The sequence below is a fragment of the Pteropus medius genome, unplaced genomic scaffold (genome assembly GCF_902729225.1).
Source record: "Pteropus medius unplaced genomic scaffold, Ma_sr-lr_union100, whole genome shotgun sequence".
Lineage (NCBI taxonomy): Eukaryota > Metazoa > Chordata > Mammalia > Chiroptera > Pteropodidae > Pteropus > Pteropus medius.
The window spans coordinates 15678132-15701668 of record NW_024344378.1 but is presented as its reverse complement, the minus strand read 5'-3'; the positions used below and the strand labels follow the sequence as shown (position 1 = coordinate 15701668).

Here is a 23537-nt window from a genome sequence, read left to right as displayed (position 1 = left end):
TGTGTGTGTGATGTTGAGCACCCCTCCCCCGTTATCCTCCTTACGGTAAAGGTGTTGTAAGATGCCCAAGTGAACAGAGAAGGGAGAGCCCAGAACCACTGGGGGGATCCCCACCTCTGTGGCCAATGAGAGAATGTATCACTGGGAAAAGGCATTTCCTTATGAGGTCTTCATTCCATGTCCGACTCTAAAATGTTGTGTGTGTGTTTTTTAAAGAAATTTTTAAGAAGAGAGTCTTGTCCTTAGCTGGCAGGTGGAGCCTTTATGGCACCTTAATGTCTAACAGGGATTATTTGGCCACCCACTCGCAGCAAGGGCAGAGAGCTATCTATGACAAAGAAGAAACAGCAAAACATCCAGAATTGGGCTTATTCACTATCTTTTTCAGTCGCCTTGTCGGTTGAGCAACTAAACAATGGTATTCATAAGAAAATGGCCAAGAAGGAAGGAGCAATTATTCCTTACAGAATTCCAATGAATACATATATAAGAAATGATCAAAATAGACAATTTCCATTAGAACAACACAGTAATAATCACTGCAGGCAAGATCGACTCATGTATACTAAAATTGTAAGGTAAAATACATAGCTTTGAAGTATCTCTTTCAAAATATCTATTAATTATTTTGGTAATTTTAACATATTCACACAATTTTTGATACTCCTCCTGCCAGGAGTTTAAGCTTAATTCTCCTTCCCTGGAGTGCGAGATGGACTTAGTGACCCGCTTGTAACAAATAGACTATGAAACAGGAAAAACAGCAACTCTGCAATAGAGAATCCTGGCAGGCATCACCTTGATTGAGGTAAACGTCACGGATAATAAGATTATTGTTATCTTGAACTCTTAGGGATGATGTCATGAGAGGGGCACATCATTTTTGTAATATAATTCCCAGTAATCTATAACCCCATAATCAGAAAAAATACCAGTTTCACCCAACAGAGGGATAGTCTACAAAATCTGACTAGTACACCTTACAATTGTTTAGTTCATCAAAGGTAAGGAAAGACTGTGGAATTGTCAAATTTGAGGGGACTAAGAAAGGACATTAGTAGAAAACCTGGGGAAATCCAGATAAAATCTCCAGTTTAGTTTCTTACTTTGAATGTTAACTTCTTACTTGTGAATATTGCTCCAGGGTACATAGGATGTTAACATTAGGGGAGGTCAAGTAAAGAATATATAGGAAATTTGTCTTATATTTGTAACTCTTCTGCAATCTTAAAATTATTTCAAGATAGAAAGTTAAGGGCGGAGGGGGGAACTACACCCAAATCTAATAAGGATATACTCAGTTATAGCTAAGTTACAATAAATAGAAAAACAATCTGTTTTTACTGAATCCTTGTTATCATGTAGAATGGTAATGTCATTTCATCGTGTAAAGCACGTAAACTACTATAGCATTTTGGGCTATCATAAGTTTATGATTTCATAGATTTCAACAATCAAAAAAATAAAGTTATAATATTTTCAAAAAATGATAAGTTTGGAGAATGGCTCTTATTACTAAAATGTTCTTACTCTCTATTTGTTCAGAAGTAAACTACAATATGGACAGCCAGAGTTTTATTTATTCTGAGGCTGCCTGGGTACTATGTGAAGAGCCTGATTTCAGCTGACAACATAATCATGTTGGGTGTAGGAGCTGTGGAAATATTTGTGCCTGATGTAGCTACATGCTATATCTGTTTTGGATTCTGTCTCTTGGACATGTTTTTCTTGGCTACTGAATTACTCAGGAAGGTTAACCGCTCTTGGGAGGCACATGGAAGAGCTAGTTTGTTCTCTGGGTTGGTGATGCAGAAGCAATCCCAGGCACATAAATATTCTAACAAGTTTCATCTTGTCACAATAGAGTCATAAAGTTGCCCTGTTCAGCACATGATAATGGCTTTGTAATTCAATTATTGGTAGTATTTGTCTTTTGGGATTTATCTGCTCTAAACTTCAACACTCATGTAAATCCCTTTACTATAAATCTCTGTCCCCCACCCAGGGCACATCTTGTCACGTCTGTGAAAACCTTGACAGCTTGCCCTAAATTATGGAATTACTCTGTCTAGAGGTGTTGATGTTTTAAGTGCCAGAGCCAACAATAAAAAACAGCAGGAAAGGTCCTTTTCCTCTGTTTTTTTCTCTTTAGAGAAGGATAGATCCGAATAGACAAAGTTCCAATCTCAATCCAAAGGCTGTTTTTAGCCATTTATCTAGAATTTGACATAAGGGGTTTTTGCAAGTCATTAGGTGTCTGATGCAATGGCTTCTAAGTTCTCTAAAAATCCTGAGATTCTGAAGCACAAACATATCAGACTGGTCATCTACATGGATTCACTCATCTTCCAGTTGGTTTCAAGGGTCTTTCTCAGCTCTGCCTTTCATTTCTATCCAGGCAAATGAGCCAGTTTCTGGATCTTTTCTACCCTCCTGTCTAGAATTTACCTTCCCACATCTGATTAGGTATCTACTAAGACAACTGTATCTAAACTTAGATTTAAAAAATAAATATCTATGGGCGCCTCATTCTTAATATCCGTTCGTCATTTTTCACTCATCCAACAAATAAATATTTATTGTGCACCCATTTAATCAATTCCAAAATGCTCATGTTTTTTTCATTTTAACATCTTTTAAATAAGTAGATGTCTCTGTCTTTGAAATGATAAATAATTGTCAGAATTTTTTGACATATATATATATAAAATAAGGGTGTATTTTCAATGAAATTTTAAATTTGATAATATATAGAATGTGCCAGGTAGGCACTGTTCTGTGCACTTATCTATACTAGCTCGTTGGTCATTTTTTTTCCTCACCGTTGGCCTGTCAGAAGACAAATTTTTTCATTAGGAATCAATTCCCTAGAGTCTTCCCTCCAATCATAATTTAATATGACAACATTTGTATTTGTATGTGTCCATATTTTCCTTTCTTTGTCCTCTCTCCCATTCCACTATGTTTTGAAATAAATGTGGTGGTAGTGGTTGACCTTACATCTCAGTATTTTGGTTACAGAATATAGAAGGGGGACATGATTTGGCTAAAAGAGAAATGTCACCCAAAGATAGTTAATGTGACATATGCAATTTTTTCTCATTTTGGGGGGGAAGATATGCATCATTTTTTAGTTGTAAAGAGAAAATTCCATCATGCTAGGTATAGGCATAATTGTTTTTGTTTTTATTTGGAAGTTATTTGGAAGTTATATATGGTTTTAAAAGATGTACACAGGTGCCAAGTTTTCAAGGGGTAGACTATGATGCTTTAGTGTTGGATCACCTTGGCCAACCTAAAATATATTTTCCAGAGTCTCTATATGATTTTGAGTTAGAATTGACAAGAGGGAAATATGTGTAAGATTTGAAAGATAGGAGAAAAGCAGCAGCCATTCCACTCTGAAGGTTGTTTTGGTTAGAGGCAATGAGAGTCAGTGCAGAAGTACTGGTAGCTTCTAATTTGCTCTTCCTCCCCAATTCCATGTCCAGCTTTTCCTCCAGTCTGCCAGCTTTGTGACCTCAAGCCCTAAACCAGATGCTTGGCTGCAAACTCACAGAGGGACAGCTATGCTGGGGCCAAATCCTTCCATATTCTTCTGTAGGGGCTCCCTTTGCAGCCCCACCTTAGCAGCTGCAAGGCCCTTGAGGGCATGTTTTCTTTATCTTCGAAGACAAGAGTTAGCTCTGAAAATTACTTAACTAGTATAAATTAAGTGAACTGGATAATAAGAGTTTTCATAGAATTGAGAAGCTACAAAATAAAACAGTAAACTAATTTTCTATCCATTGTACCTGATTCTTGGGCAACAAAGAAAAAATACACGTACACATTAAAAATTCCCATTGAAAACATAAATTATTAAGCTGAATATCAAAATGAGAGGACCACATTTCAGAAGCTCATTAATATCCAAGTCTTAACTATTCCTCTTTTAAACAATAGTAAATATTTATTCATCAAGTATTATATATGTTTAGAGTTTAACCTGAATTCTCATTTTAATCCTGATAACAAGTATAAGAGGTAGACAATATTCTGATGACCATTATAAAGATGAAAATTATAAGGATTAAAGAAGTTAATTAAATAGCTCATCATTACCCCTTTGAAAACAAGATTCTAACACAGGCATTCTGACTCTAGAGCTCTCATTCTTATATACTAAACATCATCTCTTTTTGAATAAAGGCAACACATGAAGGCAGCTGATGACCGAATGAGCAAGAGAAACCACACACACAGACAATGTACAAACCTAGAGTCTCTTGAATCTGAAGACTAATCGAGGTCTGGTCACTAGAGCATAAGCCAATTTCTTTTACCATCATTCTAAATTAGGAAGCCATAATTACAAAGATCCCCCGCTCCTTTGCTCTCATTCACTGACACATCTTGCACTCTGCCATCGTAAGAGTTGTTAGTGAAAATATAGAGAAGTGACCAAATCTCAGTTGCTCAGAGAGAGAGGAGCTGCAGTCCATGAAGACGGGAAATTGTCAAGACAAGGAGGACAGGAATCAATGATGGTCATTACTGAATGAAAAATGATGGGTTTGCACTATAGCAGGAGGAATTTAACTTAATTTGTAGGGAAAACCTGCTAATCATAGGAAGAGATTAAGAAGTGGAGGAAGGCACAAGAGGGTTGGAAAATAGCACTCATGTGGAGATCATTAACAGGGAAAAAAAAGATAAAGCAGCAGGCTTCTCAAAGATAATGAAAATCCTCTTCTCTAGCACTCCTAGTACAGGTACCAGAAATGCCTGCGTGAAGCTCTTGGGATGTGAGGATGCCAGATCTCAGGAATGGCTTACTGCCACTTCTCCCTGCCCCTTCTTCAAACCACGCATGTGAGTCAGCTCAGAAGGTAGGAAACTCAGAACCAGAAGAGGTTTCCAGGGAGAGTGAGGGAGAGTATAAGAGAAGAGAGAATAAAGTCCATACTTCAAAGAAGTAGGGGACTTCTGCATTCTTCTCCTGAATCTCATATTCTGAAGTATGTAAAGGATCTGTCAATATCAGCAGCCTAGGGCAGAGCTCCCTGTGAGAGCAGTCTAGAATGAAGTTATTCCATCTTTGCTTAAATTCCTCTGCTTACATGGATCTCATTATTCTTTAAGACAACCTGCTGAGTTAATAAATAGTTTAGTGCATAGGAAGTGTTGCTTTTACTAATCTAGAAGTCCCTGCTCCCCGCTCAATATATACTTTCATGGCTTAGAACTCTAACATTCTGGTCTGATATTGGAAGGAAAGACAGATCATATATTATGGCTGCCTAATTTAACAACTATGCCCTTTCAAAATGTCCCATAAAAGTCCCATATTGTGTTTCAATCTGTACATGTCTGTGGGTTTATGTGTGCATATACATGTATGTGTGTATCCAATGAATTCCAGTACCTTACGTGTGTGTGCGCATACACACAAATTTCTGCTATTCCATTTGCTGTTGTATACAAGAGAAACAGAAACATGTTAAAGCACTTAAGGAACTTATCTTCTAGCAGGAGGAGAAATGAGGAAATAAAAAGATATGAAGAACATAGTAAGTGCTAAAGTTACTTAACAATAATCATAATATATCATCTTTAATTCTCAAAATAAACCATGGAAGGAAGAAATTAAAGCACAGGCAGAAGTATTTTCTCAGGATCACCCAGTTGGTAAATACTGAAGCTGGGATTCTATCTTACATATGCTGACTCTAAGCCTATGCTTTTTCTACTAATTACATATACAGACCTGTAATGCAATACACGTTATGACGCATAGCATTTTATCTGTGACATAATCATATTTAAATTCAAACAAAGAGAATATTCTTGCCTAGAAAAAGAAAAAGAGCCAAAGAAGGCTCCATGTGGAGGTAAGTATAAGGACATAAAAGTCTCATATCATGATTCTAAGAGTGACAAAGATTCTCACACATTTCTTTATAGCCAAAGACAAAAACTGTCCTGACACAGAGTATGTGCTAAAAATTAATCGTTGCTAAAACAAATAAGTGCAGTTTATCCCCCGAAAGGAACATGTATAGATCTTCATAGATAGGAGGTTTAGACCAGTCCATAGACGAATCAGTTCCTAGAATTATTTACCTGGCCTTTGAGAACAGCACTGGAATTAGGAGATATGTATGTATGTGGGGTAGAGGTGGGGAGGAGGCAGGGGGCAGGGAGTCAGAACATTTACATTTAAACCTAGTTGGCAAGAACCTAGTTACATTCTTAACCCTTTTCAATTTAATGTTGTAAGCAGTGAGGAACAAGGCAAAACTTTACCAGGGAAATGCTTACAAGATTTCTGAGGCTATATATGATATGGGGGAGGGGCGGTGAATGGAGGGACTTTTTCACTGTTCCTGGTGAGAGGAAAGAGGTACTGTACCAGTGTCGCACTAGGAAGAATAGAAGAGGAAGGGGGCAGGAATAATTTTGTGGAGAAAGAACTGATGGAACTTGGAAACCCAAAGATGTAAGAGAAGGCGAGCATCAGAACAAAGTTGAATAAGACTCTCAGTGCTAAGGCTGGGACCCAGGGAATATAGAATATAGAAGCCCAGCAGAAAAGCTGATTCTGAAGGGTGAAATGTTCACTCCCAGCTCAACATAAAATTGAAAGGGAGCGATGGGGTTCGTTTAGAAGTTCTCTGCTCCTCTGCTTTGAATGGAAGACGAAGCAGAGTATCTTCAAAAAAAAAAAAAGCCATACTCCCTTCAGAATATAGTACCAAATTATCTAGAATAGAGTTTTCTTTTTATTTTTTATATAACATCATTAGGCTCCATCCTATTTTCAATTTGCAGAACCTGGGAAAGAAAAAGTGCAGAGGTTTCTCTTGTTATTGAATCCAATAAACCCATCTGCAGAAAAAGACAAGAATTACAGTCATCTCATGCCACATCCTCTAAGTCTCTTTAGCATAAGTGGCTTAGGAGTCTGAAGATGCTGAATGGAGTGTTGAATGGCTAGCATATCTGAAGGAGAAAGAAGTGCCATGGTGACCTGGTAAATATAAAACAAACTACTTATCAAACAACAATAAGAAAAAACCTGAAATGGGCTCAGTAACAATATTCAACAAGGACTGGAGGATGAGTGGTAGTGATATGAGTCCGAATCAGAGACAGAAACGACTTTAGGTCCTGGAGTGTTTTCTGACCATAGCCAGATATGTAGGCAAAATCTCATGGATCTGCCTCTTACTCCCAAGGTTAGATGAGAGAAGCCTGGCCAAGGACAATAGGCCAGTTATGTAGACGCATGTGACTTTAACAACTGGATGTAGGGCCCAATGGATATGAGGCCAACAGGAAATAGCAGTTTTAAGTAAGAAGAGAGCTCTGTGGATGGGGGGTCATTCAAGAAGTGTCAAGGAGAGCTGGAGCTCGTCGGGCTTCACTGGTCTCCAGAATAATGGGGTCACTGGCCAGAGAATAGCATCGTGCTTAAATAACACTGACTCTTTATCCAGAAATCTGGGTTTACTTTCCATTACCATAACTTACTAACATGTGACATAAGGCAAAATTATTTAACTTCTCTGGGATTTTACTTTTATATTTATCTTCTTATTTCTCATCTAAAAATGTGAATTAAAATATCTCCCAATAATGGACACCTCTTGTTGATACCTTCCCATTACATTCTCCATTCCTTTGGTAAAAGTCCCCCGGTCTTTCTAGGGGCATCACCATTCCTTATTCTCTGTTTATATGGTTTATGGGAATGGATTGTACCCCCAGGTTTAGATTGTACCCCCAGGTTTAGATGTTACCTAATCGGAGCCCATAAGATTTAGTCCCAGGTGCTTTGCTGGAGCAACAAGCAAGAAGCTGTTTCTTTTCCATTAGAGCGAATCCGGGAAGGTGTCAGGTGGTAGAGGTTGCCAGGAGGAGAGAGTCTGCCTGAGAGTGAAGCTAAGAGACAGTGGAGCTGAGTGATGGAGAAAGAGCATGATCAAACCTCTGTATCTAGTGGAGCCTAGATAAAGTTAGTAGACTTTCTGACTTTCCAGACCCATAAGCCAATATGTCTCCCTTTTATTTTTTTAAATTTTTCCTTAAAACAGGTGGCATGTTTCTATCATATCTTGAAAATGAGTTTTGATCAATAAATTATTTCACATTATTGATTTATGGATTGCTTGAAAATATGAATGCAAAGAGCTTGGCACACGGCTTGGCACACAGAAAGTGGTCAACAAAGGGGACTTGTTGCCAGAGACGTGGAATGGGCAGTCATTCACATTGGAGGCACTGAACCATGGGGAAGAATGAGAATGTGTATACACGCTCAGATCAGCTGAGGATGGCGTTGTATTTCATTATCTCTCTGCTGTATAATACAGTTGTCATATGACCCCTGAGGGACATCATTGAAACAAGGCTTGTATTCCAAAATAACAAAAATTCATTGTTGGGCCAACTCTTAATTTTCCGTATGTGAATTAGATGCAGAAAATATATAATCACCACTCAGCTATCCCTGTTTGCAGTCATCCCCCCATATGTCAGAATAACGTAATCAATAAGGTAAGTCTGAACCTATTTTTAATTAAGTGAAATAGCTCTCAGATTGCCTTGTCTTTTGCATAGATAATAAATAGCTGAATGGGTTATAATTAAAACTGTCTTCCACTGCTTTGTCCTAAACTTGAATCAGATCCCAACTAACCACATTCATCAGTCTCTAATGGCAAATCCGGCTTTGGCAGGAACTTCACTTATTGAAAGCATTTGGGTACCACTGATTCTCCAGTACCATGTTCCTCTTCGATGTCAAATTCAACACTTAGGTGCTTATCTACTGAACCATTAAACTAACAGTTATTACTGGGGGATGTAAGTGGAAAGCAAGTGTTGAATTTGGGGCAGATCTTTAATTCTGCAAACAAGAGCCATGGTCTCAGACAAATCAAGTGTCAAAACTCGGCGGAATACATGTTATGTGTTAAATTACATAACTTTTCACTTCAAAATGAGGGTAAGAATCCCTCCCTCACAATCTTGTTACGAGGATCAAATAGCCTGGGTTATCATGTGCCCAGACCATTGTAGTTACTTAACAAATGCAAATCTCTATTACGGAACCAATATCTTGCTGACACTCGGTTCTTCCATCCTTCTTGTTTTTTTCCCTAATGAGAGCCCGAACCTATCCTCTCCTTTTATGATAACAGAATCCATTTTTTTTTTTTTCCTTTTTAGGAATCACCTTTCTCCCAACCTTGAGCAATGAAATTTCATTGGGTCTCAACCCATTTTCTATTTCAGTTCCCAGGGTAGATATGTGTTTTATCTACACAAGTGATGCATCATCTTATGTAACCTTGATCCAGGCCATGCCACTCAGATTCGATTCCTCGAAATAGAGAGAAAGAGGCAGACTGGCTGGATGGGGATTCTAAGCCCTTAAAATGTAAGGCTAAGCTGAAGATGTCCATCATTGTCACAAACAGGGGAAAACCAACCTGAGAATGAAGCCAACACAGGGAAAAACAAAACTAATAGATGTAGAAAGTTAGCCACTAGTAATAATATTATTACTATTAGTCAGTGCACACTCATTACAATTCAGAAGAAACATCTCATTTATTAAAGTAGATATTATCTTCATCTTACAGAGAGCAAAACTGAGGCACAGAGAAGTAACTGCCCCATGACCCCCTACTTAGTAAATGACAAAGCTAGAACTTACACCTCAGTATCTCTGAGCCCTTCAACCTCTTGCCTTCTCAATATAATTAACTTCTGACACAGTAAAGAACAAAGCCACTATTGCAGTTAGTTAAAAACAAAACAAAACATCTATTCTATTAAGGGCGATACTGTGCTAAGATGTGTTTTATAAGATGCCCTATACATGTAAATTGGTTTTGGAAGCAATTTGAACTCCTTGGAGAAATATTTATATTTATGTTAGCCATGGTAGTACCAATAGCAACCACTGAGATAGTATAAGGATACACTTATATTCCATGATGATTTTACAATTGCCATTGACTGCTTCCAGGGGTGGCATTACTATTGCCACCCAAAATAATGATATTTCTCAAGTGTACTAATTGAGGGAAAAAAGACATAAATTTACCTTCCTTTTTCTCTATGGGGAATGCCATGCTATTATCCAGGGTCGCTTAATTCAATTAAGCACTAGAAAAGTTCCCTTCAGTCCCTTCCACACCCCACAGCCAGGCTCCAAGAAGAAATGATTAAAGGAGGCTTCTTTTAATTATGCCTGCTGAATAATCCTAGAGAGCCCCATAGTTCCCATGTAATTTGAAGCGACTGGTTTCTAGCAGTGAGTCTAATAAATATTGCTTTGATTGACACCTTTTCTGCCAGCCTCAGAACATTGCAAAGTCAGAATACACAAGCCATGTGAACAGAGACTGAGAAATTTTCATTAACAGTCATGTGCACTGTGCACTTTACAAGGTCTCATGCCTTGTCCGGAAAAACCAACTGAGCTTAAAGAACCCATGGGGGCCATTTGCCAAGCCCAGTTGGAGAGATATACATGTGGGCATAGTGGCCAAAACAGCTTTGGATTTTCTCTACTCATCTGCTTGGACGGGCTGGATTTCCAAGGCTCACAGCCTCAGTCCAGAAAAGAAGGCCAACAGGCAGAGGCAACAGAGTCCACTGATTTAGTAGAGCACAGACATTGGAGCCAGACTGCTTGCATTTGAATCCTGGCTCTGCCACTTTCTGCCTATGTGATCTTGGCTAAATTACTTAACCTCTTTATGCCACAGGTTCCCCATCTGCTAATGATGATAATGCAAGGCTTATTTCATAAAATTGTGATGAAGGATTAAATAGCTTTGAATAATGTTTATCACATTGTTATGGCTTGAATGGGGAGGATGTGTCCCTCTGTTCCCAAAGGCAGAGGGAAGGGGTACTATTTATTTTATTCAACAAACAGATTAACTAGAATTCATACAAAATCACATATAAAGTTCTGGTAAAGATGATAATATTATGACATTTGGTTACAAGGGCTTTGCTAATCAGGCTTTCAGGTAGAAGATCCCCATTTAAAGAATAGATAAGAAGGGACTGCAATTAGCACCAGCCAAAGCAATGATGGGGTCCGTTCACCTCATAATGCTGTATGTAAATGAGACCTTCAGTGATCTAGAAAATATCATGTGGTACCATGTGCCACTGACATGGGAAATATTTCCATCTCAGTGCTTTTTCCTTGTTCATCTTTTTAGTCAATGTTTTTCTTTGTTTCTATCTATAGGAACAAACTTTGATCCAGCGGTCTGTGTATTTTAACTTTCTATCTTATATTGCTGGGTTCCTATGGAGATATTTTCAGTCATTTGGAAGAAGAACTAGAGGAAAAATTTGTCCCTCACACTTTCTCATTGGCAAAGCGTCAACTCCATTTCCAGGTTAAATTAGGAGAACCACATTAATTTATTTTAGTCCTTTTATTCTCCGAGGTCTTTCTATGCACATAGAACGCCAAGTGAAAAAGAATGAAAAATACAAAAAAATAAAAAATAAAGATGGATCTGCTTTTCAAAAAGTGACTTTACATCTATAAGCAAAATACATAGAGGTGAGAGGTGTCTCATGAATAAGGGACACAAATGAGTAAGAGAGGGAGAGAAGCAGTGCTGATCAGAGAAGAGAGACTCAGTGATAACTAGTGTGGAATTCCAGGCACAGGGCGAGACCAGAATGGACACAGAGAGCAAGGCTCTAGACTCTCCTGAGCAAGGACACCCGTGGGAAAGACAGGGGAGTAGCTTCTACACAACGAAAACCTCCTTCAGGTACAAATGTCTCTTTATGGTGAGAGAAAAGATAGTATTCCCTGTAGAAGTCTCTTGGTGTTATCTTTGAGCCAGCTTGTTTGCAAATGGTTTGTCTTTCACTTTTTCAGGCAGTTTCCCTAGCGTTTTAAGAGATTTCTCTAATGTAGGTCTCTGGCTTTCAGCTCCCAAGGGGGTTTTAGGGCAGTGTTTGAAAATGAGAACTATAAAAATGCATTCCTCTCAGAAGGAATGTTAGTCCAAAGGTTGATGAGAGACAGTGTGATTTCAGGAGGAGTCAAGGGGGCCAGAGACCGAGAAATTTTCATTAACAGTCATGTGCACTGTGCACTTTACAAGGTCTCATGCCCTGTCCGCTTTTTCTGTTTATACCAGAAAAAGTCTGTAAACAACCTAAAGGGCTTTTCCATAGGCAAATCTGATAAATCAGAGTAAGGTAGTGTTGTATCTTTTGGCAAGGGTTAGATTATAATTTCAAAAGGAATTGACGGGTAGTGTTAAAATGATATTAGAACCATACTTTTCTTACTTTGTCAGGATCTAGGCCCTTGGAAACTCAAAACCAAAGGGCCTTGTGTTATTTTCCTTCTTTCCAATTGGAGTCTCCCATTTCCAGGGAGGGAGGCCACCTCTAGTTTAATCAGGAAGATGGGCTCAGGTGGTTAAAAAAACAGAAGAGTATTACTTTCTTCGCTTCCTTTTTTCTTCTGCTGTCTTCTCCCCTCCTTTCCTCTTCTTTCCTCCCCCCTTACTTCCCCTCCCCCATCATATTTTTCTCCACCCCCTACCAACATATATAGTTTATTTTTGTATATTAAATAAGCCTCCAGTGTACATCTTTGGAATAAAATGACACATGGCCATTTAACAAAATGATGACATGGACTATGAATCGTATCCACTCAAAAAGAAAACAGAAAAAAAGCAAGGTGTAGAACAGTGTGCATAAGCTAAAATTTACGTAAATGCAAATGTCTGGACTAAATGTTTGTGCCCCCCGCCCCTAAAATTCACATGTTGAAGCCCTAACCCCACAAGTGATAATATCTGGAGATGGGGTCTCTGGGAGGTACCCAGATCATGAGAGCGGGACCCCCAGGATGGGATTAGTGCCTGTACAGGAAGCAGAATAGACCAGAGTTTGCTCTCCCTCTACCATGTGGCGGTTTCTCAGTAATTGCTTGGGAACTGTCACCCATTTTTTTTCCTTTTCCCTTTTATAATGGGAATGCCTCTCTTATGCCTATCCCGCTACTGTATTTTGGATGCTCACAAGTTACCTAGTTCCACAAGTTTACAGTTGAGAGAAATTTTTCCTCAGGGTGCATCATACCTTGGGTTTCATCCTCATCTGATTTAAATTACATTTACAGGAGACATTGGACTTTAGACTTTATAGCTGATGCTGTAACAGTTTAAACATTTGGGGCTGTTGGGATGAAATGGCTATATTTTGCATGTGAGCAAGATATACATTTGGAGGGGTCAGGGGTGAGAATGTTATGGACTCAATTATGCCCCCAATTCGTGTAGAATCTCTAATCCCCAGTGCAATGGTATTTAGAGGTAGACTTTTGAGAGGTAATCAGGTTTAGGTGAGGTCATGAGTATGAGGCCCCATGATGGGGTTAGTACCGGAGCTCGCTCGCTTACTCGCTCTCTCTCTCTCTCTCTCTCTCTCTCTCTCTCTCTCTCCATGTGAGGACACAGAAAGAAGGCAGCCCTCCGCAATAGCCTCTGAAACATCCCGGTCTTCACCAGGATCCTGCATCTTAGACACCCCAGTCTTCACAACTGTGAGAAAGAAATGTGTTGTTTAAGCTACCCAGTCTATGGTATTTTGCTCTAGCAGCTTAAGCTGACTAAGAATATATTGGTAATTCATAGAACATTTCTGGAAGGATAGAAGGAAACTAAGAATATTGGTTGTGTCCCATATGGTGAGGAGGAGGTCTAGAAAATTCGCAATCAGGAGTGGGAGGAAGATCTACTTTTAGAATAAATAAGATCTACTTATTTACACTGAAAACCTTTATTTGAACATGTAATAGATCTGTGGATAACACTTGTAAGTAATAAAAATCACTATTAAAATATTTTAAGTGTCAGTCTCACAAGTCTCATCAAAATATAACAAAACAGCAGTTACAAAGCCCCTGCTGTTCACTAATCTCAATGATCTATTTTGGGTTTATTAAGGAAATTGTGACACAGCTTTAATAGTCTCTAAAAATGTTTTACTACTCCTATGTCACCTCCTGCCCTAGGGGCTTGTGGGCATATCCCAATAAGAACAAAGCTCATGTGAGAGCTCCAGGTGAGAAAAAGATTCCAATGCTCATTTACCAAGTGACGTCACAAAACGCTACAAAATAAAGTGAGACTTACCAGTAGAACCTGTTGGGTACAACCCCTTCCTGGATAAGCTGCCACCTTCTCCCAAACTCAGCAGAGCTGTATAACTATAGAGAAAAGAAATTACTTAGCACCATGATTCCACGGTACATCGAATGCACAAGCAGCAGTTCATCAAACCAGTAATAATAATAGTACCTACCACTTACTGAGCACCTACCACATACCAGGTGAATGATCCAAATATCATCTGTACTCCTCACATACATTCTGCAAATCGGATATTAATACTCTCATTTTACAGCTGAAGAAACTGAGGCTCAGGAAAATTAAGTGATTTGTTAGAAATCACATACCCACTAAATATTAAAATGAACTGGAATCCATATCCCATTCTGCCTGCTGACAAAGTCAGCAGTACCACTTGACCTATTAGCCTGTACAGATCATTGTGTGAGATTCAAAGAAGTGCAAAATCTAGACCTGGATCTCAAAGAGCAGATAATATAACCTAACTCTGACTAAAGTAATGAGAAATGGACAAGGCAGCCAGTGACAAAGGGATGCAGAGGAAGGAGACTCTGCAGCCAATCAAGGATGCTTCACAGATGCTTCCGAGATTCAGTTGGGATGCAAAGGAATGACAACGTTGAAACTGGCAAAAATGGGACAAGCATTACTCACAAAGAGAACAACATAGGTCGAAGTGGTGAGACATGCAGAGACGGGATAGAATTAAGTCTGGCTTATCTAAATAAGTTTAGATGCAAACATGGAGGGCAACTTGAAAAAAGGCATTGAATGGCAAGTTAGGGAGGCTGGAATTGTTCCTGTGGGCAAAAGGAGCCAATGGTTGTCTTTTTAAGAGTAACCAGAGGAACTTCAGGCTATAACACTGACTAAGCTCTTATTTAGTCATCCAAGGGCTTCTCATGTACTGTTTTATTTGATCCACACACCATCACTGTGACATATGAAGTTATTATGAGCATTTTACAGATGGTTATATAGCTGGTAAGAGTTCAAGTCCATTTGCTACACTGTGTCAGCACTCTCCAAGGGCAACGGCATAAAAACACTGTTCATGAGACATGGTCTAACCCTCCCCTACTCTATCCTCTCCTAATGTCCTCCTTCTCCTACATCCAGTTCACTCAACACCCCTGCTCCTCTCCAGTGATCTTTAACAGGACCGTGGAACGCTCTTGTGCCTCTGATGGCAGCCCAGAGATTCCTGTTGCTGTAAGCATTGTGGTTCCCACTAGTCACTGCGATAGTGATTTGAGAAAAATAATTTAGAGCTTCTTTCTTCTATGTGCCTGGTCTGTAACCCACCCACATCCCAATCTTCCACCCTTGCATTTGCCAAATCCCACAGAGAATGAATGGTGAGTCAGTATGCCGAGTGCCATGACTGCTCAGGCTCATCCTTTCTTCCCAGCCCCAGCACTCAGTGAAGGGTCAAATGACTCACCAAGTGACTCATCAAGGCTGCAGATATACCAGGCATGTCCCAGAAAGAAGGCAACTCAAATAATTATGTACTAACCCCCTTCAAAATGCTTCCTATGCCAGTGTGTCCATTGGATTGAAACAGATCCTAAAGCCCCACCCCTGCCAAAAGCTGAAATATGTGGCTACTAAAGCAAGCAGTTCAATTGGCTCCAACTATACAATATTTGGGCTTCTGACCAAGGAGAATCTGTGGCTTTTTCTTTCAAGCATTATTATTATTTTCTGCTCCATCACGTCTGAGGAAGAAAGTTTTCCTGGGTACATTTCATGCTTGATTCATTTTAAGAGTGCTAAGAAAAGAAGTGGACACAGCCTCCCTCATAAAGATGAAGGGAGATGGGACACTTCCCTGTTAGTTCAGAACCCAGGCAGCCAGAGTACGCGCGTCCTGCTCCTTACTCCCCAGCACGTCTTGAACAACCTGCATTGTAACATGCAGACTGGTATAGCAACAGCAAGTGCCCCGTTTGGATTTGGATTGTCTGCTTCTCCCTCTCCCATTACTCTGTCTTTTTTTAAACCCAGAACCACACTGCTTTCCATGAGTTTAAAGGGAATAGAGTTTGCACCATTGTGTATGCCTCTGTCTATACATAAATGTATGTTAACATCTATTTTTATACACACAGATTTATGCCAGTGTAACAGCATCAGGGCAGCTTGAAGTAATAATAATTCTCTGTGAAGACTGAATTCACATATATGCTGAAAATCATACATAAACTCTGAGAGCTCATATGGCCGCACCGAGCGATTACTACCCCTGCTCCCACGTGTGTGTGTGTGTGTGTGTGTGTGTGTGTGTGTGTGTGTGTGTGTTTCTCTTCTGTGTGTTTTTAAATTGACCTCCTCTAGGCTTGGATTCAAACCTGTGGACCTGTCAGGCATGTCTCATGATATTTGTTTTTATCCTCTTTCAAGAAGCTGCTTTGTTATTTGTGAGCATCAAGAGGCCCCTCAAGCAGTGGGTATACCAAATGATCCAGTAAACCAAGTTATTATTATGCAGCTCAGTGACATCTTTTTCCATTTCCTCTCTTGAAAGGTACCCTCTAGTGTTGGTGGACTCGCCTTCTCACCTCGTCGACACCTGGGCATATTCCTCATGCCGTGCCTCCATTGGTGCTACCTACTCTGGCAGAGGTGGCTTCATGACGTTCCTACCTCAATGCCAATGTTCTCCTCAGGCCCAGATCAAGGCCACCTTCTCTAGGAACCTTCGCCTACATACTAGAATTCCCAGGGGCCTTATTTCCAAGGAACCATGGTACAACAAAAGATGATATCAAACTACAAGACACATATATTTATATTTCTTAGTAGTGTTTCAAGAGTTTTCTATAAATGCAAGGCAGAAATTCCTTCCGATCTAAAATCACCCTTGAATATCTGAGATCACTCTGTACATCTTTGATGGCGATCACAGCGCTTTTAAATGTCAGGAATCCCATCTCTCTGTATTTATATAGTGCCTTGCACATAGTAGATGATGATGAGAAAAAATATCAATTCTGCATCATGCAAATCATCTAGTGATGTATCTACTAGTAAAGCACCCAGGTTCCCCAATGGATGAACAAAGATTATTTATCAGAGGAATATGTTTTGCTTCCATGGATCCACAGCTAGAGGCCTACATCTAAAACAAACTGTAACTATCAGTACATTTGAAACTCCCAAGGATTTGCAGGAAGCACTTCTTGCATATTCATTCATCCCTGGACAAAGCTGCTCTGTATACTCCATCTACTACTTCAAATATTTCCCCCCTAAGAAGTTAATTGTCCAGCCGGATGTTCTACCAAGCAAAGGAGAAAATGACTCACAGCCATTCAAGTTAATGTGTTAATTAAACCTGCAGAGTCTGACAGCAAAGTTCTCCTCTACAAAGAAGGGAAAGACATTAAAGCCTTTTTACACAGTGACTCTGTCTCTGTCACCAGTGGAAGAAGGCTTTGCATGTAGAATGAGTCAATGTTCTTTAATAAAATTCATAAAGTTCGCAGCACCTAAATAAGGTTTATTTCCCTCCCTGTGTGTCTCTGGCTCCAAGGTTTCTTTGGACTGTCAGAACACAGAACCAAGAATTATCCTCACTCTGTTACATCAGAGGCAGCAGCAATAGCTTTTTGTAGCAATGCTGAGCCTAGAGAAAGATGAGGGAGATGAGAAAATCTCTGAACCAGTTTTAGGAGAACAACGTCCATCTACTAACTCACTGTCATGACTGCACAACGTGGTTCGTGGAGGGTTTGGGGTTTCGTTTTTATTTCACTAACTCTGGTACAAAGGATTGGAAAAAAGATTGAAGGAGTAGAAATTTCAAAAAGGGAGCAGGGGAGGACTTCAGTCAGAAAATCCTTCCTATCTAAGATCATTCAAAACTATCTGAGACCACTTCCCTGCCTTTGTAAATATAACTCAATAACTCAATGAGCACAAAACCAATACCCAGCTATGCTCAAGATCTATGAGCAGCCTCAGTGGCTAACTCCTTCTCTGTCATTATGCTCTTCCAGGGCTGTCTGTACTCCTCCCTACTATGTTCCTGTCCTGAATGGTTTTTCTTTCCTTTTTCATTTTTTGGTGGCTTCTCCCACATTGGCTTGTTTTCTTGTCATCTGCCTTTATCTCCCATAAAGCAAAGGTTAGTTTGTTATGAGCTGTTAACCAATTGTTCAGTCACCCCTGGGATCGTCCTTAGGAATCCTGAAAAGCTGCAAGTTAGGCGAGGGACACAGGCTCCAAGGGAGCAAAAGAGGGGTGCCACAGAGGACAAAGAGTTTGGGCATGGGAAAGAATGAGTTTCATTGGCTTTGCCCAGGATTTCTGAACTACAGCAGATGAAGCTGGGGTGCAGGAAGGGGGTATGACAACAGCTGTTTCCATCTTTCCTTTTCCATTTTCCCATCATTCACATTTTGATTAAATCCTGAAAGAAGTACCATCTTTCTTTGAAGAGAAACTCAACTTCCTTCTGTTGATACGAAAGCTTGCAGTTGTCACTGTCCCTTGAAAAGTCTTCTCAATATTCTTCGGTTGGATCAGTGCAGCCCCCTCTTTCCAGATTATTAGGTACACATTAGGCATTTTCCTTAGCAGCTAGGAAGTCGGTCCGAAGACACAGTTCCATAGAAGGTGAGAATGCTAACATGTTTTAAGACTTCGGTTGATGAGACTGGAGGCCTTTCACCACGACGTTTCCCACGGCAACTTTCCCAGTCGGGGGGCAGGTCCCTGGGTCTCCCCAACATGTAGGTTCCTCGAGAGGCTTCCACGTTGGTGGAACACTTCCTGCTGTTCGCTCTTTTTAAAGTTGCCTGCTCATTCCTCTTTACTTCTCTACTCTTAACATTTTAGAAGCAGGAGGCCTGCAAATTACACTTCTTGAAAAGGCTGACAGAAAACCCTGCCAGTTCTATTTTATTTGCCTCATCGTAATACTGCCTTGGGGATGGTCTGGGCACAAAGCTCTCATCTACCTCATGATTCTCCACTTCTCACTGCTGTTACTGCATTCTTTCTAGCAAGAAAGAGACGAGACCTTGAGGATTTCAAATGAATTCCTAATGCCAGGCCCGAGGCATTGCAAATATCAAGCTCTTTCCCTCACCAACCTCGACAGGAAGAAAGAGAATCCGCCCAGAGAAAACCCAGAAATGTCCTCAGAAGTATGCTCTGATTTCACAGTACAGGAGAAGGCCTGTGGTCCCTAAAATAATTTCATGAAACTTCACTAAGTGCTGACACATATCTTGTCCTTGGCTGTGGGTACAGGGATACACAGCGAGAGAACCATGGTGACCATGCAAGGCCAGCTCCCCCACGCCCAGCAGATGTAAGTTACTCAAAGAAAAAGCTAGCTTATCAGGTTATATCCCAGACAATGTATAGTAACATGTCCTGTTTTCTTCAGAGTGCTATGGTGGCCGATGTGGAGAGGAAAAGTTGGAAATCTGCCGAAGATGTCAATGCGGGCCTAAGAGCACAGTTAAAATTTCCCAATGTGGAGAAGTGGAGGAAGGGCGATCCAGGGCAAACAAGTCAGCCTGAGCACAGGAACAAGGGCAGCAAAGCTCACAGTGGCGTTTCTGTTCTTTTGTCAATGAAAGAGACCCAGCTTAGCTGGAGTTCCCACAGAGGATACAAACGGAGGCTGCGGGCAGGTTGGATAAATGCAATGCCACCGTAGTTTGTGGAAGATGATGCAGACAGGATCCAAATGTCAAAGAGGTCAGAAGACAAGAGTACCGAGGCTGAGTGTCCGGGATTCGCTCATTAAGAGCGAGCAGGAATGGTGATATGCCACTCACTGGCTCCGCCCATCTCTCCCCCAGCTGAATTTATCAAACCTGTCACTGGACATTCCCCAGCTGTCAATGAATGTGCCCCACAGTTGGGTTTGGCACTTCGAGGCAGGATTGGGGCATCAGACACATGGAACTGGGCTGGCTCGGAAGGAAGGGTCAATATGTGACCATAGGCCAGTCCATTTGTAGACACTTCCTGTGCACCCAGTTCTGGAGGTAAAAAAGGAAAATTCTGAGATGGAATATAAAAGATTCTATAATATAGATGAAGCAAATAGAAGATAAATAAAATAATTAGAAGTTAAGATAAGGATCTACACCACAAATCCCATATAATCATGCCATTATTTAAATGCATTGATGAAGCTGCTCAGCAGTTTTGAGAGACAGAAATAAGCAGCAGAGGAAAACTGCCACTTGGAACATACTTGGAACTGTGTCTCGGTAAGATCGATCCATTAGCAGTGGGAAGATGGAACAAAGGAAAGATACCAGTGAGCAAGTGACCGCAACAGGACGGAGAAGAGATGAGTGCCTGGATTAGTCAGAGCCCTTGGGTGTGAGAAGAAGAAAAGGGAACAATATTTTTAAAAATGAACAAAGAAAACTAAATAAAATTTTAAACATATCTGACCAGATGTAGAGCATAAGAGATCACTTCTGAAAACTCTCATCATTTTGCCTGGACAGGGGGAGAATTTATAAGCAAACCCCTGGGACTAGAGCTTGGGGCAAGGGTGGAGGAGTAGACGGGCAGGGGTCATGGTGCCTGTGTCTCTCAGAGTGTCACGAGCTGGTCTGATGAATCGCAAGGGGCCAGCCAGGGGCGATTTCCCTCTTGCTCACTGGTTCTTCACTCTCCCTGACTCTCCTGTATGATCCTCAAACAACAATCCTCCCTTTGCTGTGAAACTGAGCTCTGGAAATGGGTACCGCAGCATCTGTCAGGAAGAATAGGTCTCATGGTAAGTTGGACAGGAAGGAAATGCTTAAATGAAAATAGAAAAACAAAAAAAAGTAATTAAAGAAAAAAAATATCTCAATGGCTTTTCTAGGGAGGCCAGTGTTTTGGTGCACTAGGTGTGAAGACAGTCTAACTTGGATTAGACCCCTAGTTCTGCCATCACTTGCTATGCTACTTAACCCCTTTGAGATTCAGACTCCCCAAATGCTAAACCAGCATAATGATACATTTTATGTTTGGTATAAGAATAAAGGTGAGTGATCTATGTAAAAAGCCCAGCATAGTGCTTGCTGTAAAGCAAATGGTCAACACTAGTTTTCTCTCTCTTTCCGCAACTGATTTTTGCCTTTAGGCCCTGAGGAAGAGAGGAAGGTCAGGGAGAAGCCGATGTGATATTCTTTTTCTTCCAGACATTCAGGAAGCAAAGAAAGATCTTAAACAAGACTGCCATGTCCTTAGCCTTTGAGGATGATTACTGCTTAGCACGACCTTTTCTGCAACAGCTAAGACCCTGTGGCTTTGGTTCACAGCTCTTCTAGTTCTGGGGTGTTTCTCATCTCACCTGTAGTTAGGTCAGCCAGTGAGGTAGGCTAGTCAGGAGAGTAATGTGTTTGTGTCTTCTCATATGATAACATTTTATACTAATGGTATAACTCAGATAAGGAAGCTGGCAATTTTAAGAGGGTACCCAACTTCTGCTTTCTCTTCCTCTTGCCAGCTGTGAGACCCTGGCTGGGGCTCCGGATCTCTTGGACCAGTAAGTGTGCCATCTATAATCTGTACTTATAACATCTCATTATGCTAAAGGTAGGGAGTTGACAAAATAACATATTTAATTTAAAAAAAAAGTGAAATCTATGGTCCTAAATTCACAAAATGTTTCTGTTCACAAGGCCAAGACTTCCTCCTCCCCAAACCGCTTCCCTCCTTGGCAACATGGTTGGTTGTAATCACTGTTGGCAAAGAAGAATGCAGGAAAATCTGAGCATTACTAGCTTTCTAAGAGCTACCCTTAGAGATAAGTCTCTTCTGGGTATCCCTTGATCTCACTTCAAAAAGAGGTCCATGCTCTCTCATGATGTCAAATGTACTTCAATTTCCCCGACTGGTGCCTGGATTAAGGAGGCGTCTTCATCAATTCAGACAAATGCTGGTGGATAGTCCAGATCAAAAGAACTGGACAAAAAGTTGCACAAGCAAAAATTTAACTCTATTTCTAAGCTTCAAGAGCTACCAAATAGCATAGTAGTACCTGTTCAAACCTTACCTCAACCACTAGTTTTAGTGTACATTTTTCCTCATTCTTGCAGCCCATTTCTCTCAAATCATTAGGAACAGGTAGATCAAACTGTTCAAGGCAGCAATTGAAAAGGAATAATACAAACAAGGCACCTAAGGTGAATGTAGGCCTTCCTTGTTTGCATATGATGGCATTTCAGCCTGAGAATTTGTTTGATAAACAAGCATTGGGGTTGACATTTAACAAGTTCTCCTGTTTCCACTCTAATTGCCAGTTTTGTACTTGGATACTTAAATTATTTACATATTCATGAGATTAGAAATCAGCTCTGACACTGGGAAATTTCAAGCACATGGAAATCCTGCCAAACTAGCATGTATATAATGCTCAACACATTTTGTATAAATAACTGAGTGCCTTTTTACTTAATGCAGTGCACTGGGAAAACATGATGGCATTAGGTAGATATCAGTATCCTAAGTGTTTGTGCTTGTGCAGAAATCATTTGAATATCCCCAGGGGGTTAAATTTCAAGGATCCATTAGTCTTTTATTTCAATTTTCCCTTTGACATTAAGGGACTGCTAGGTCTACTCAAAAATAGAGTTACTGTGAAGACAAATACTTTACTAGCTAATGGTTTATTGTTGTCATGATCAATAATATTTTCTGAACACTATGCATCAGTTCTTCCTTGCTCCATTCATTTTGGCTCCATGGTACCTTCTAGTGATTAATCAGAAGGCATTCAACATTTACTAAAGTGCCTATAACTTCAGGTACTGAAAAGACCCTGGATGACTGCTAAAGCAGCCTTGTGCCTAAATCCAGCAATTCTATACCGATTGGCTGGCTACCTCTCAGGGTCTTTGAATAATACATTGGCTAGCATCTATGCAATGTTTGCTATGTGCCAGGCTCTGCGTTAAGTGCTTTATGTATGTTACCTCAGCATCCTCCAACAGTCCCGTGAGGCAGATACTGTCATTCTTACTTCCACTTTATAGTTGGAGAAACTATAAAATTAAGTGACAAATGGCTGAAGGTCAAATGGCCAATGGTAGGGGCTGACACATCAGAGCTGGTGCTCTTATACAGCTTGCTGTATTGTCTATTAGGGGCGAGAGCCTGTGTGACTGAATTTTGGAAAATACTGATATCTATTTCCTTATCAAGTAGTCCTTATTTCCCAGGAAATGTCCAGCACTCTAAGTGGCCATGATAAGCCACGCCCCTCACTTAGGGCCCAGTCAGGAAAAGGAAGGAAAAATAAAAAAAGGGGAGGGAGAGGAAGATCTATTTTTTTTTTTTTTTAAGAATGGGTATAAAACTGTTTAAATAAAACTGAAG

General features: G+C 40.3%; 1 protein-coding gene across 1 annotated transcript in view; it reads right to left on the bottom strand.

Moving 5' to 3' along the window:
- SORCS1 (sortilin related VPS10 domain containing receptor 1) overlaps positions 1–23537 on the bottom strand; it is a 452195-nt gene that overhangs the window by 138657 nt on the left and 290001 nt on the right. The window contains exon 5 of the mRNA XM_039871262.1: positions 14193–14266. Within this exon, the coding sequence (XP_039727196.1) occupies positions 14193–14266 (74 nt within the window). The remainder of the gene's footprint in view (positions 1–14192; positions 14267–23537) is intronic.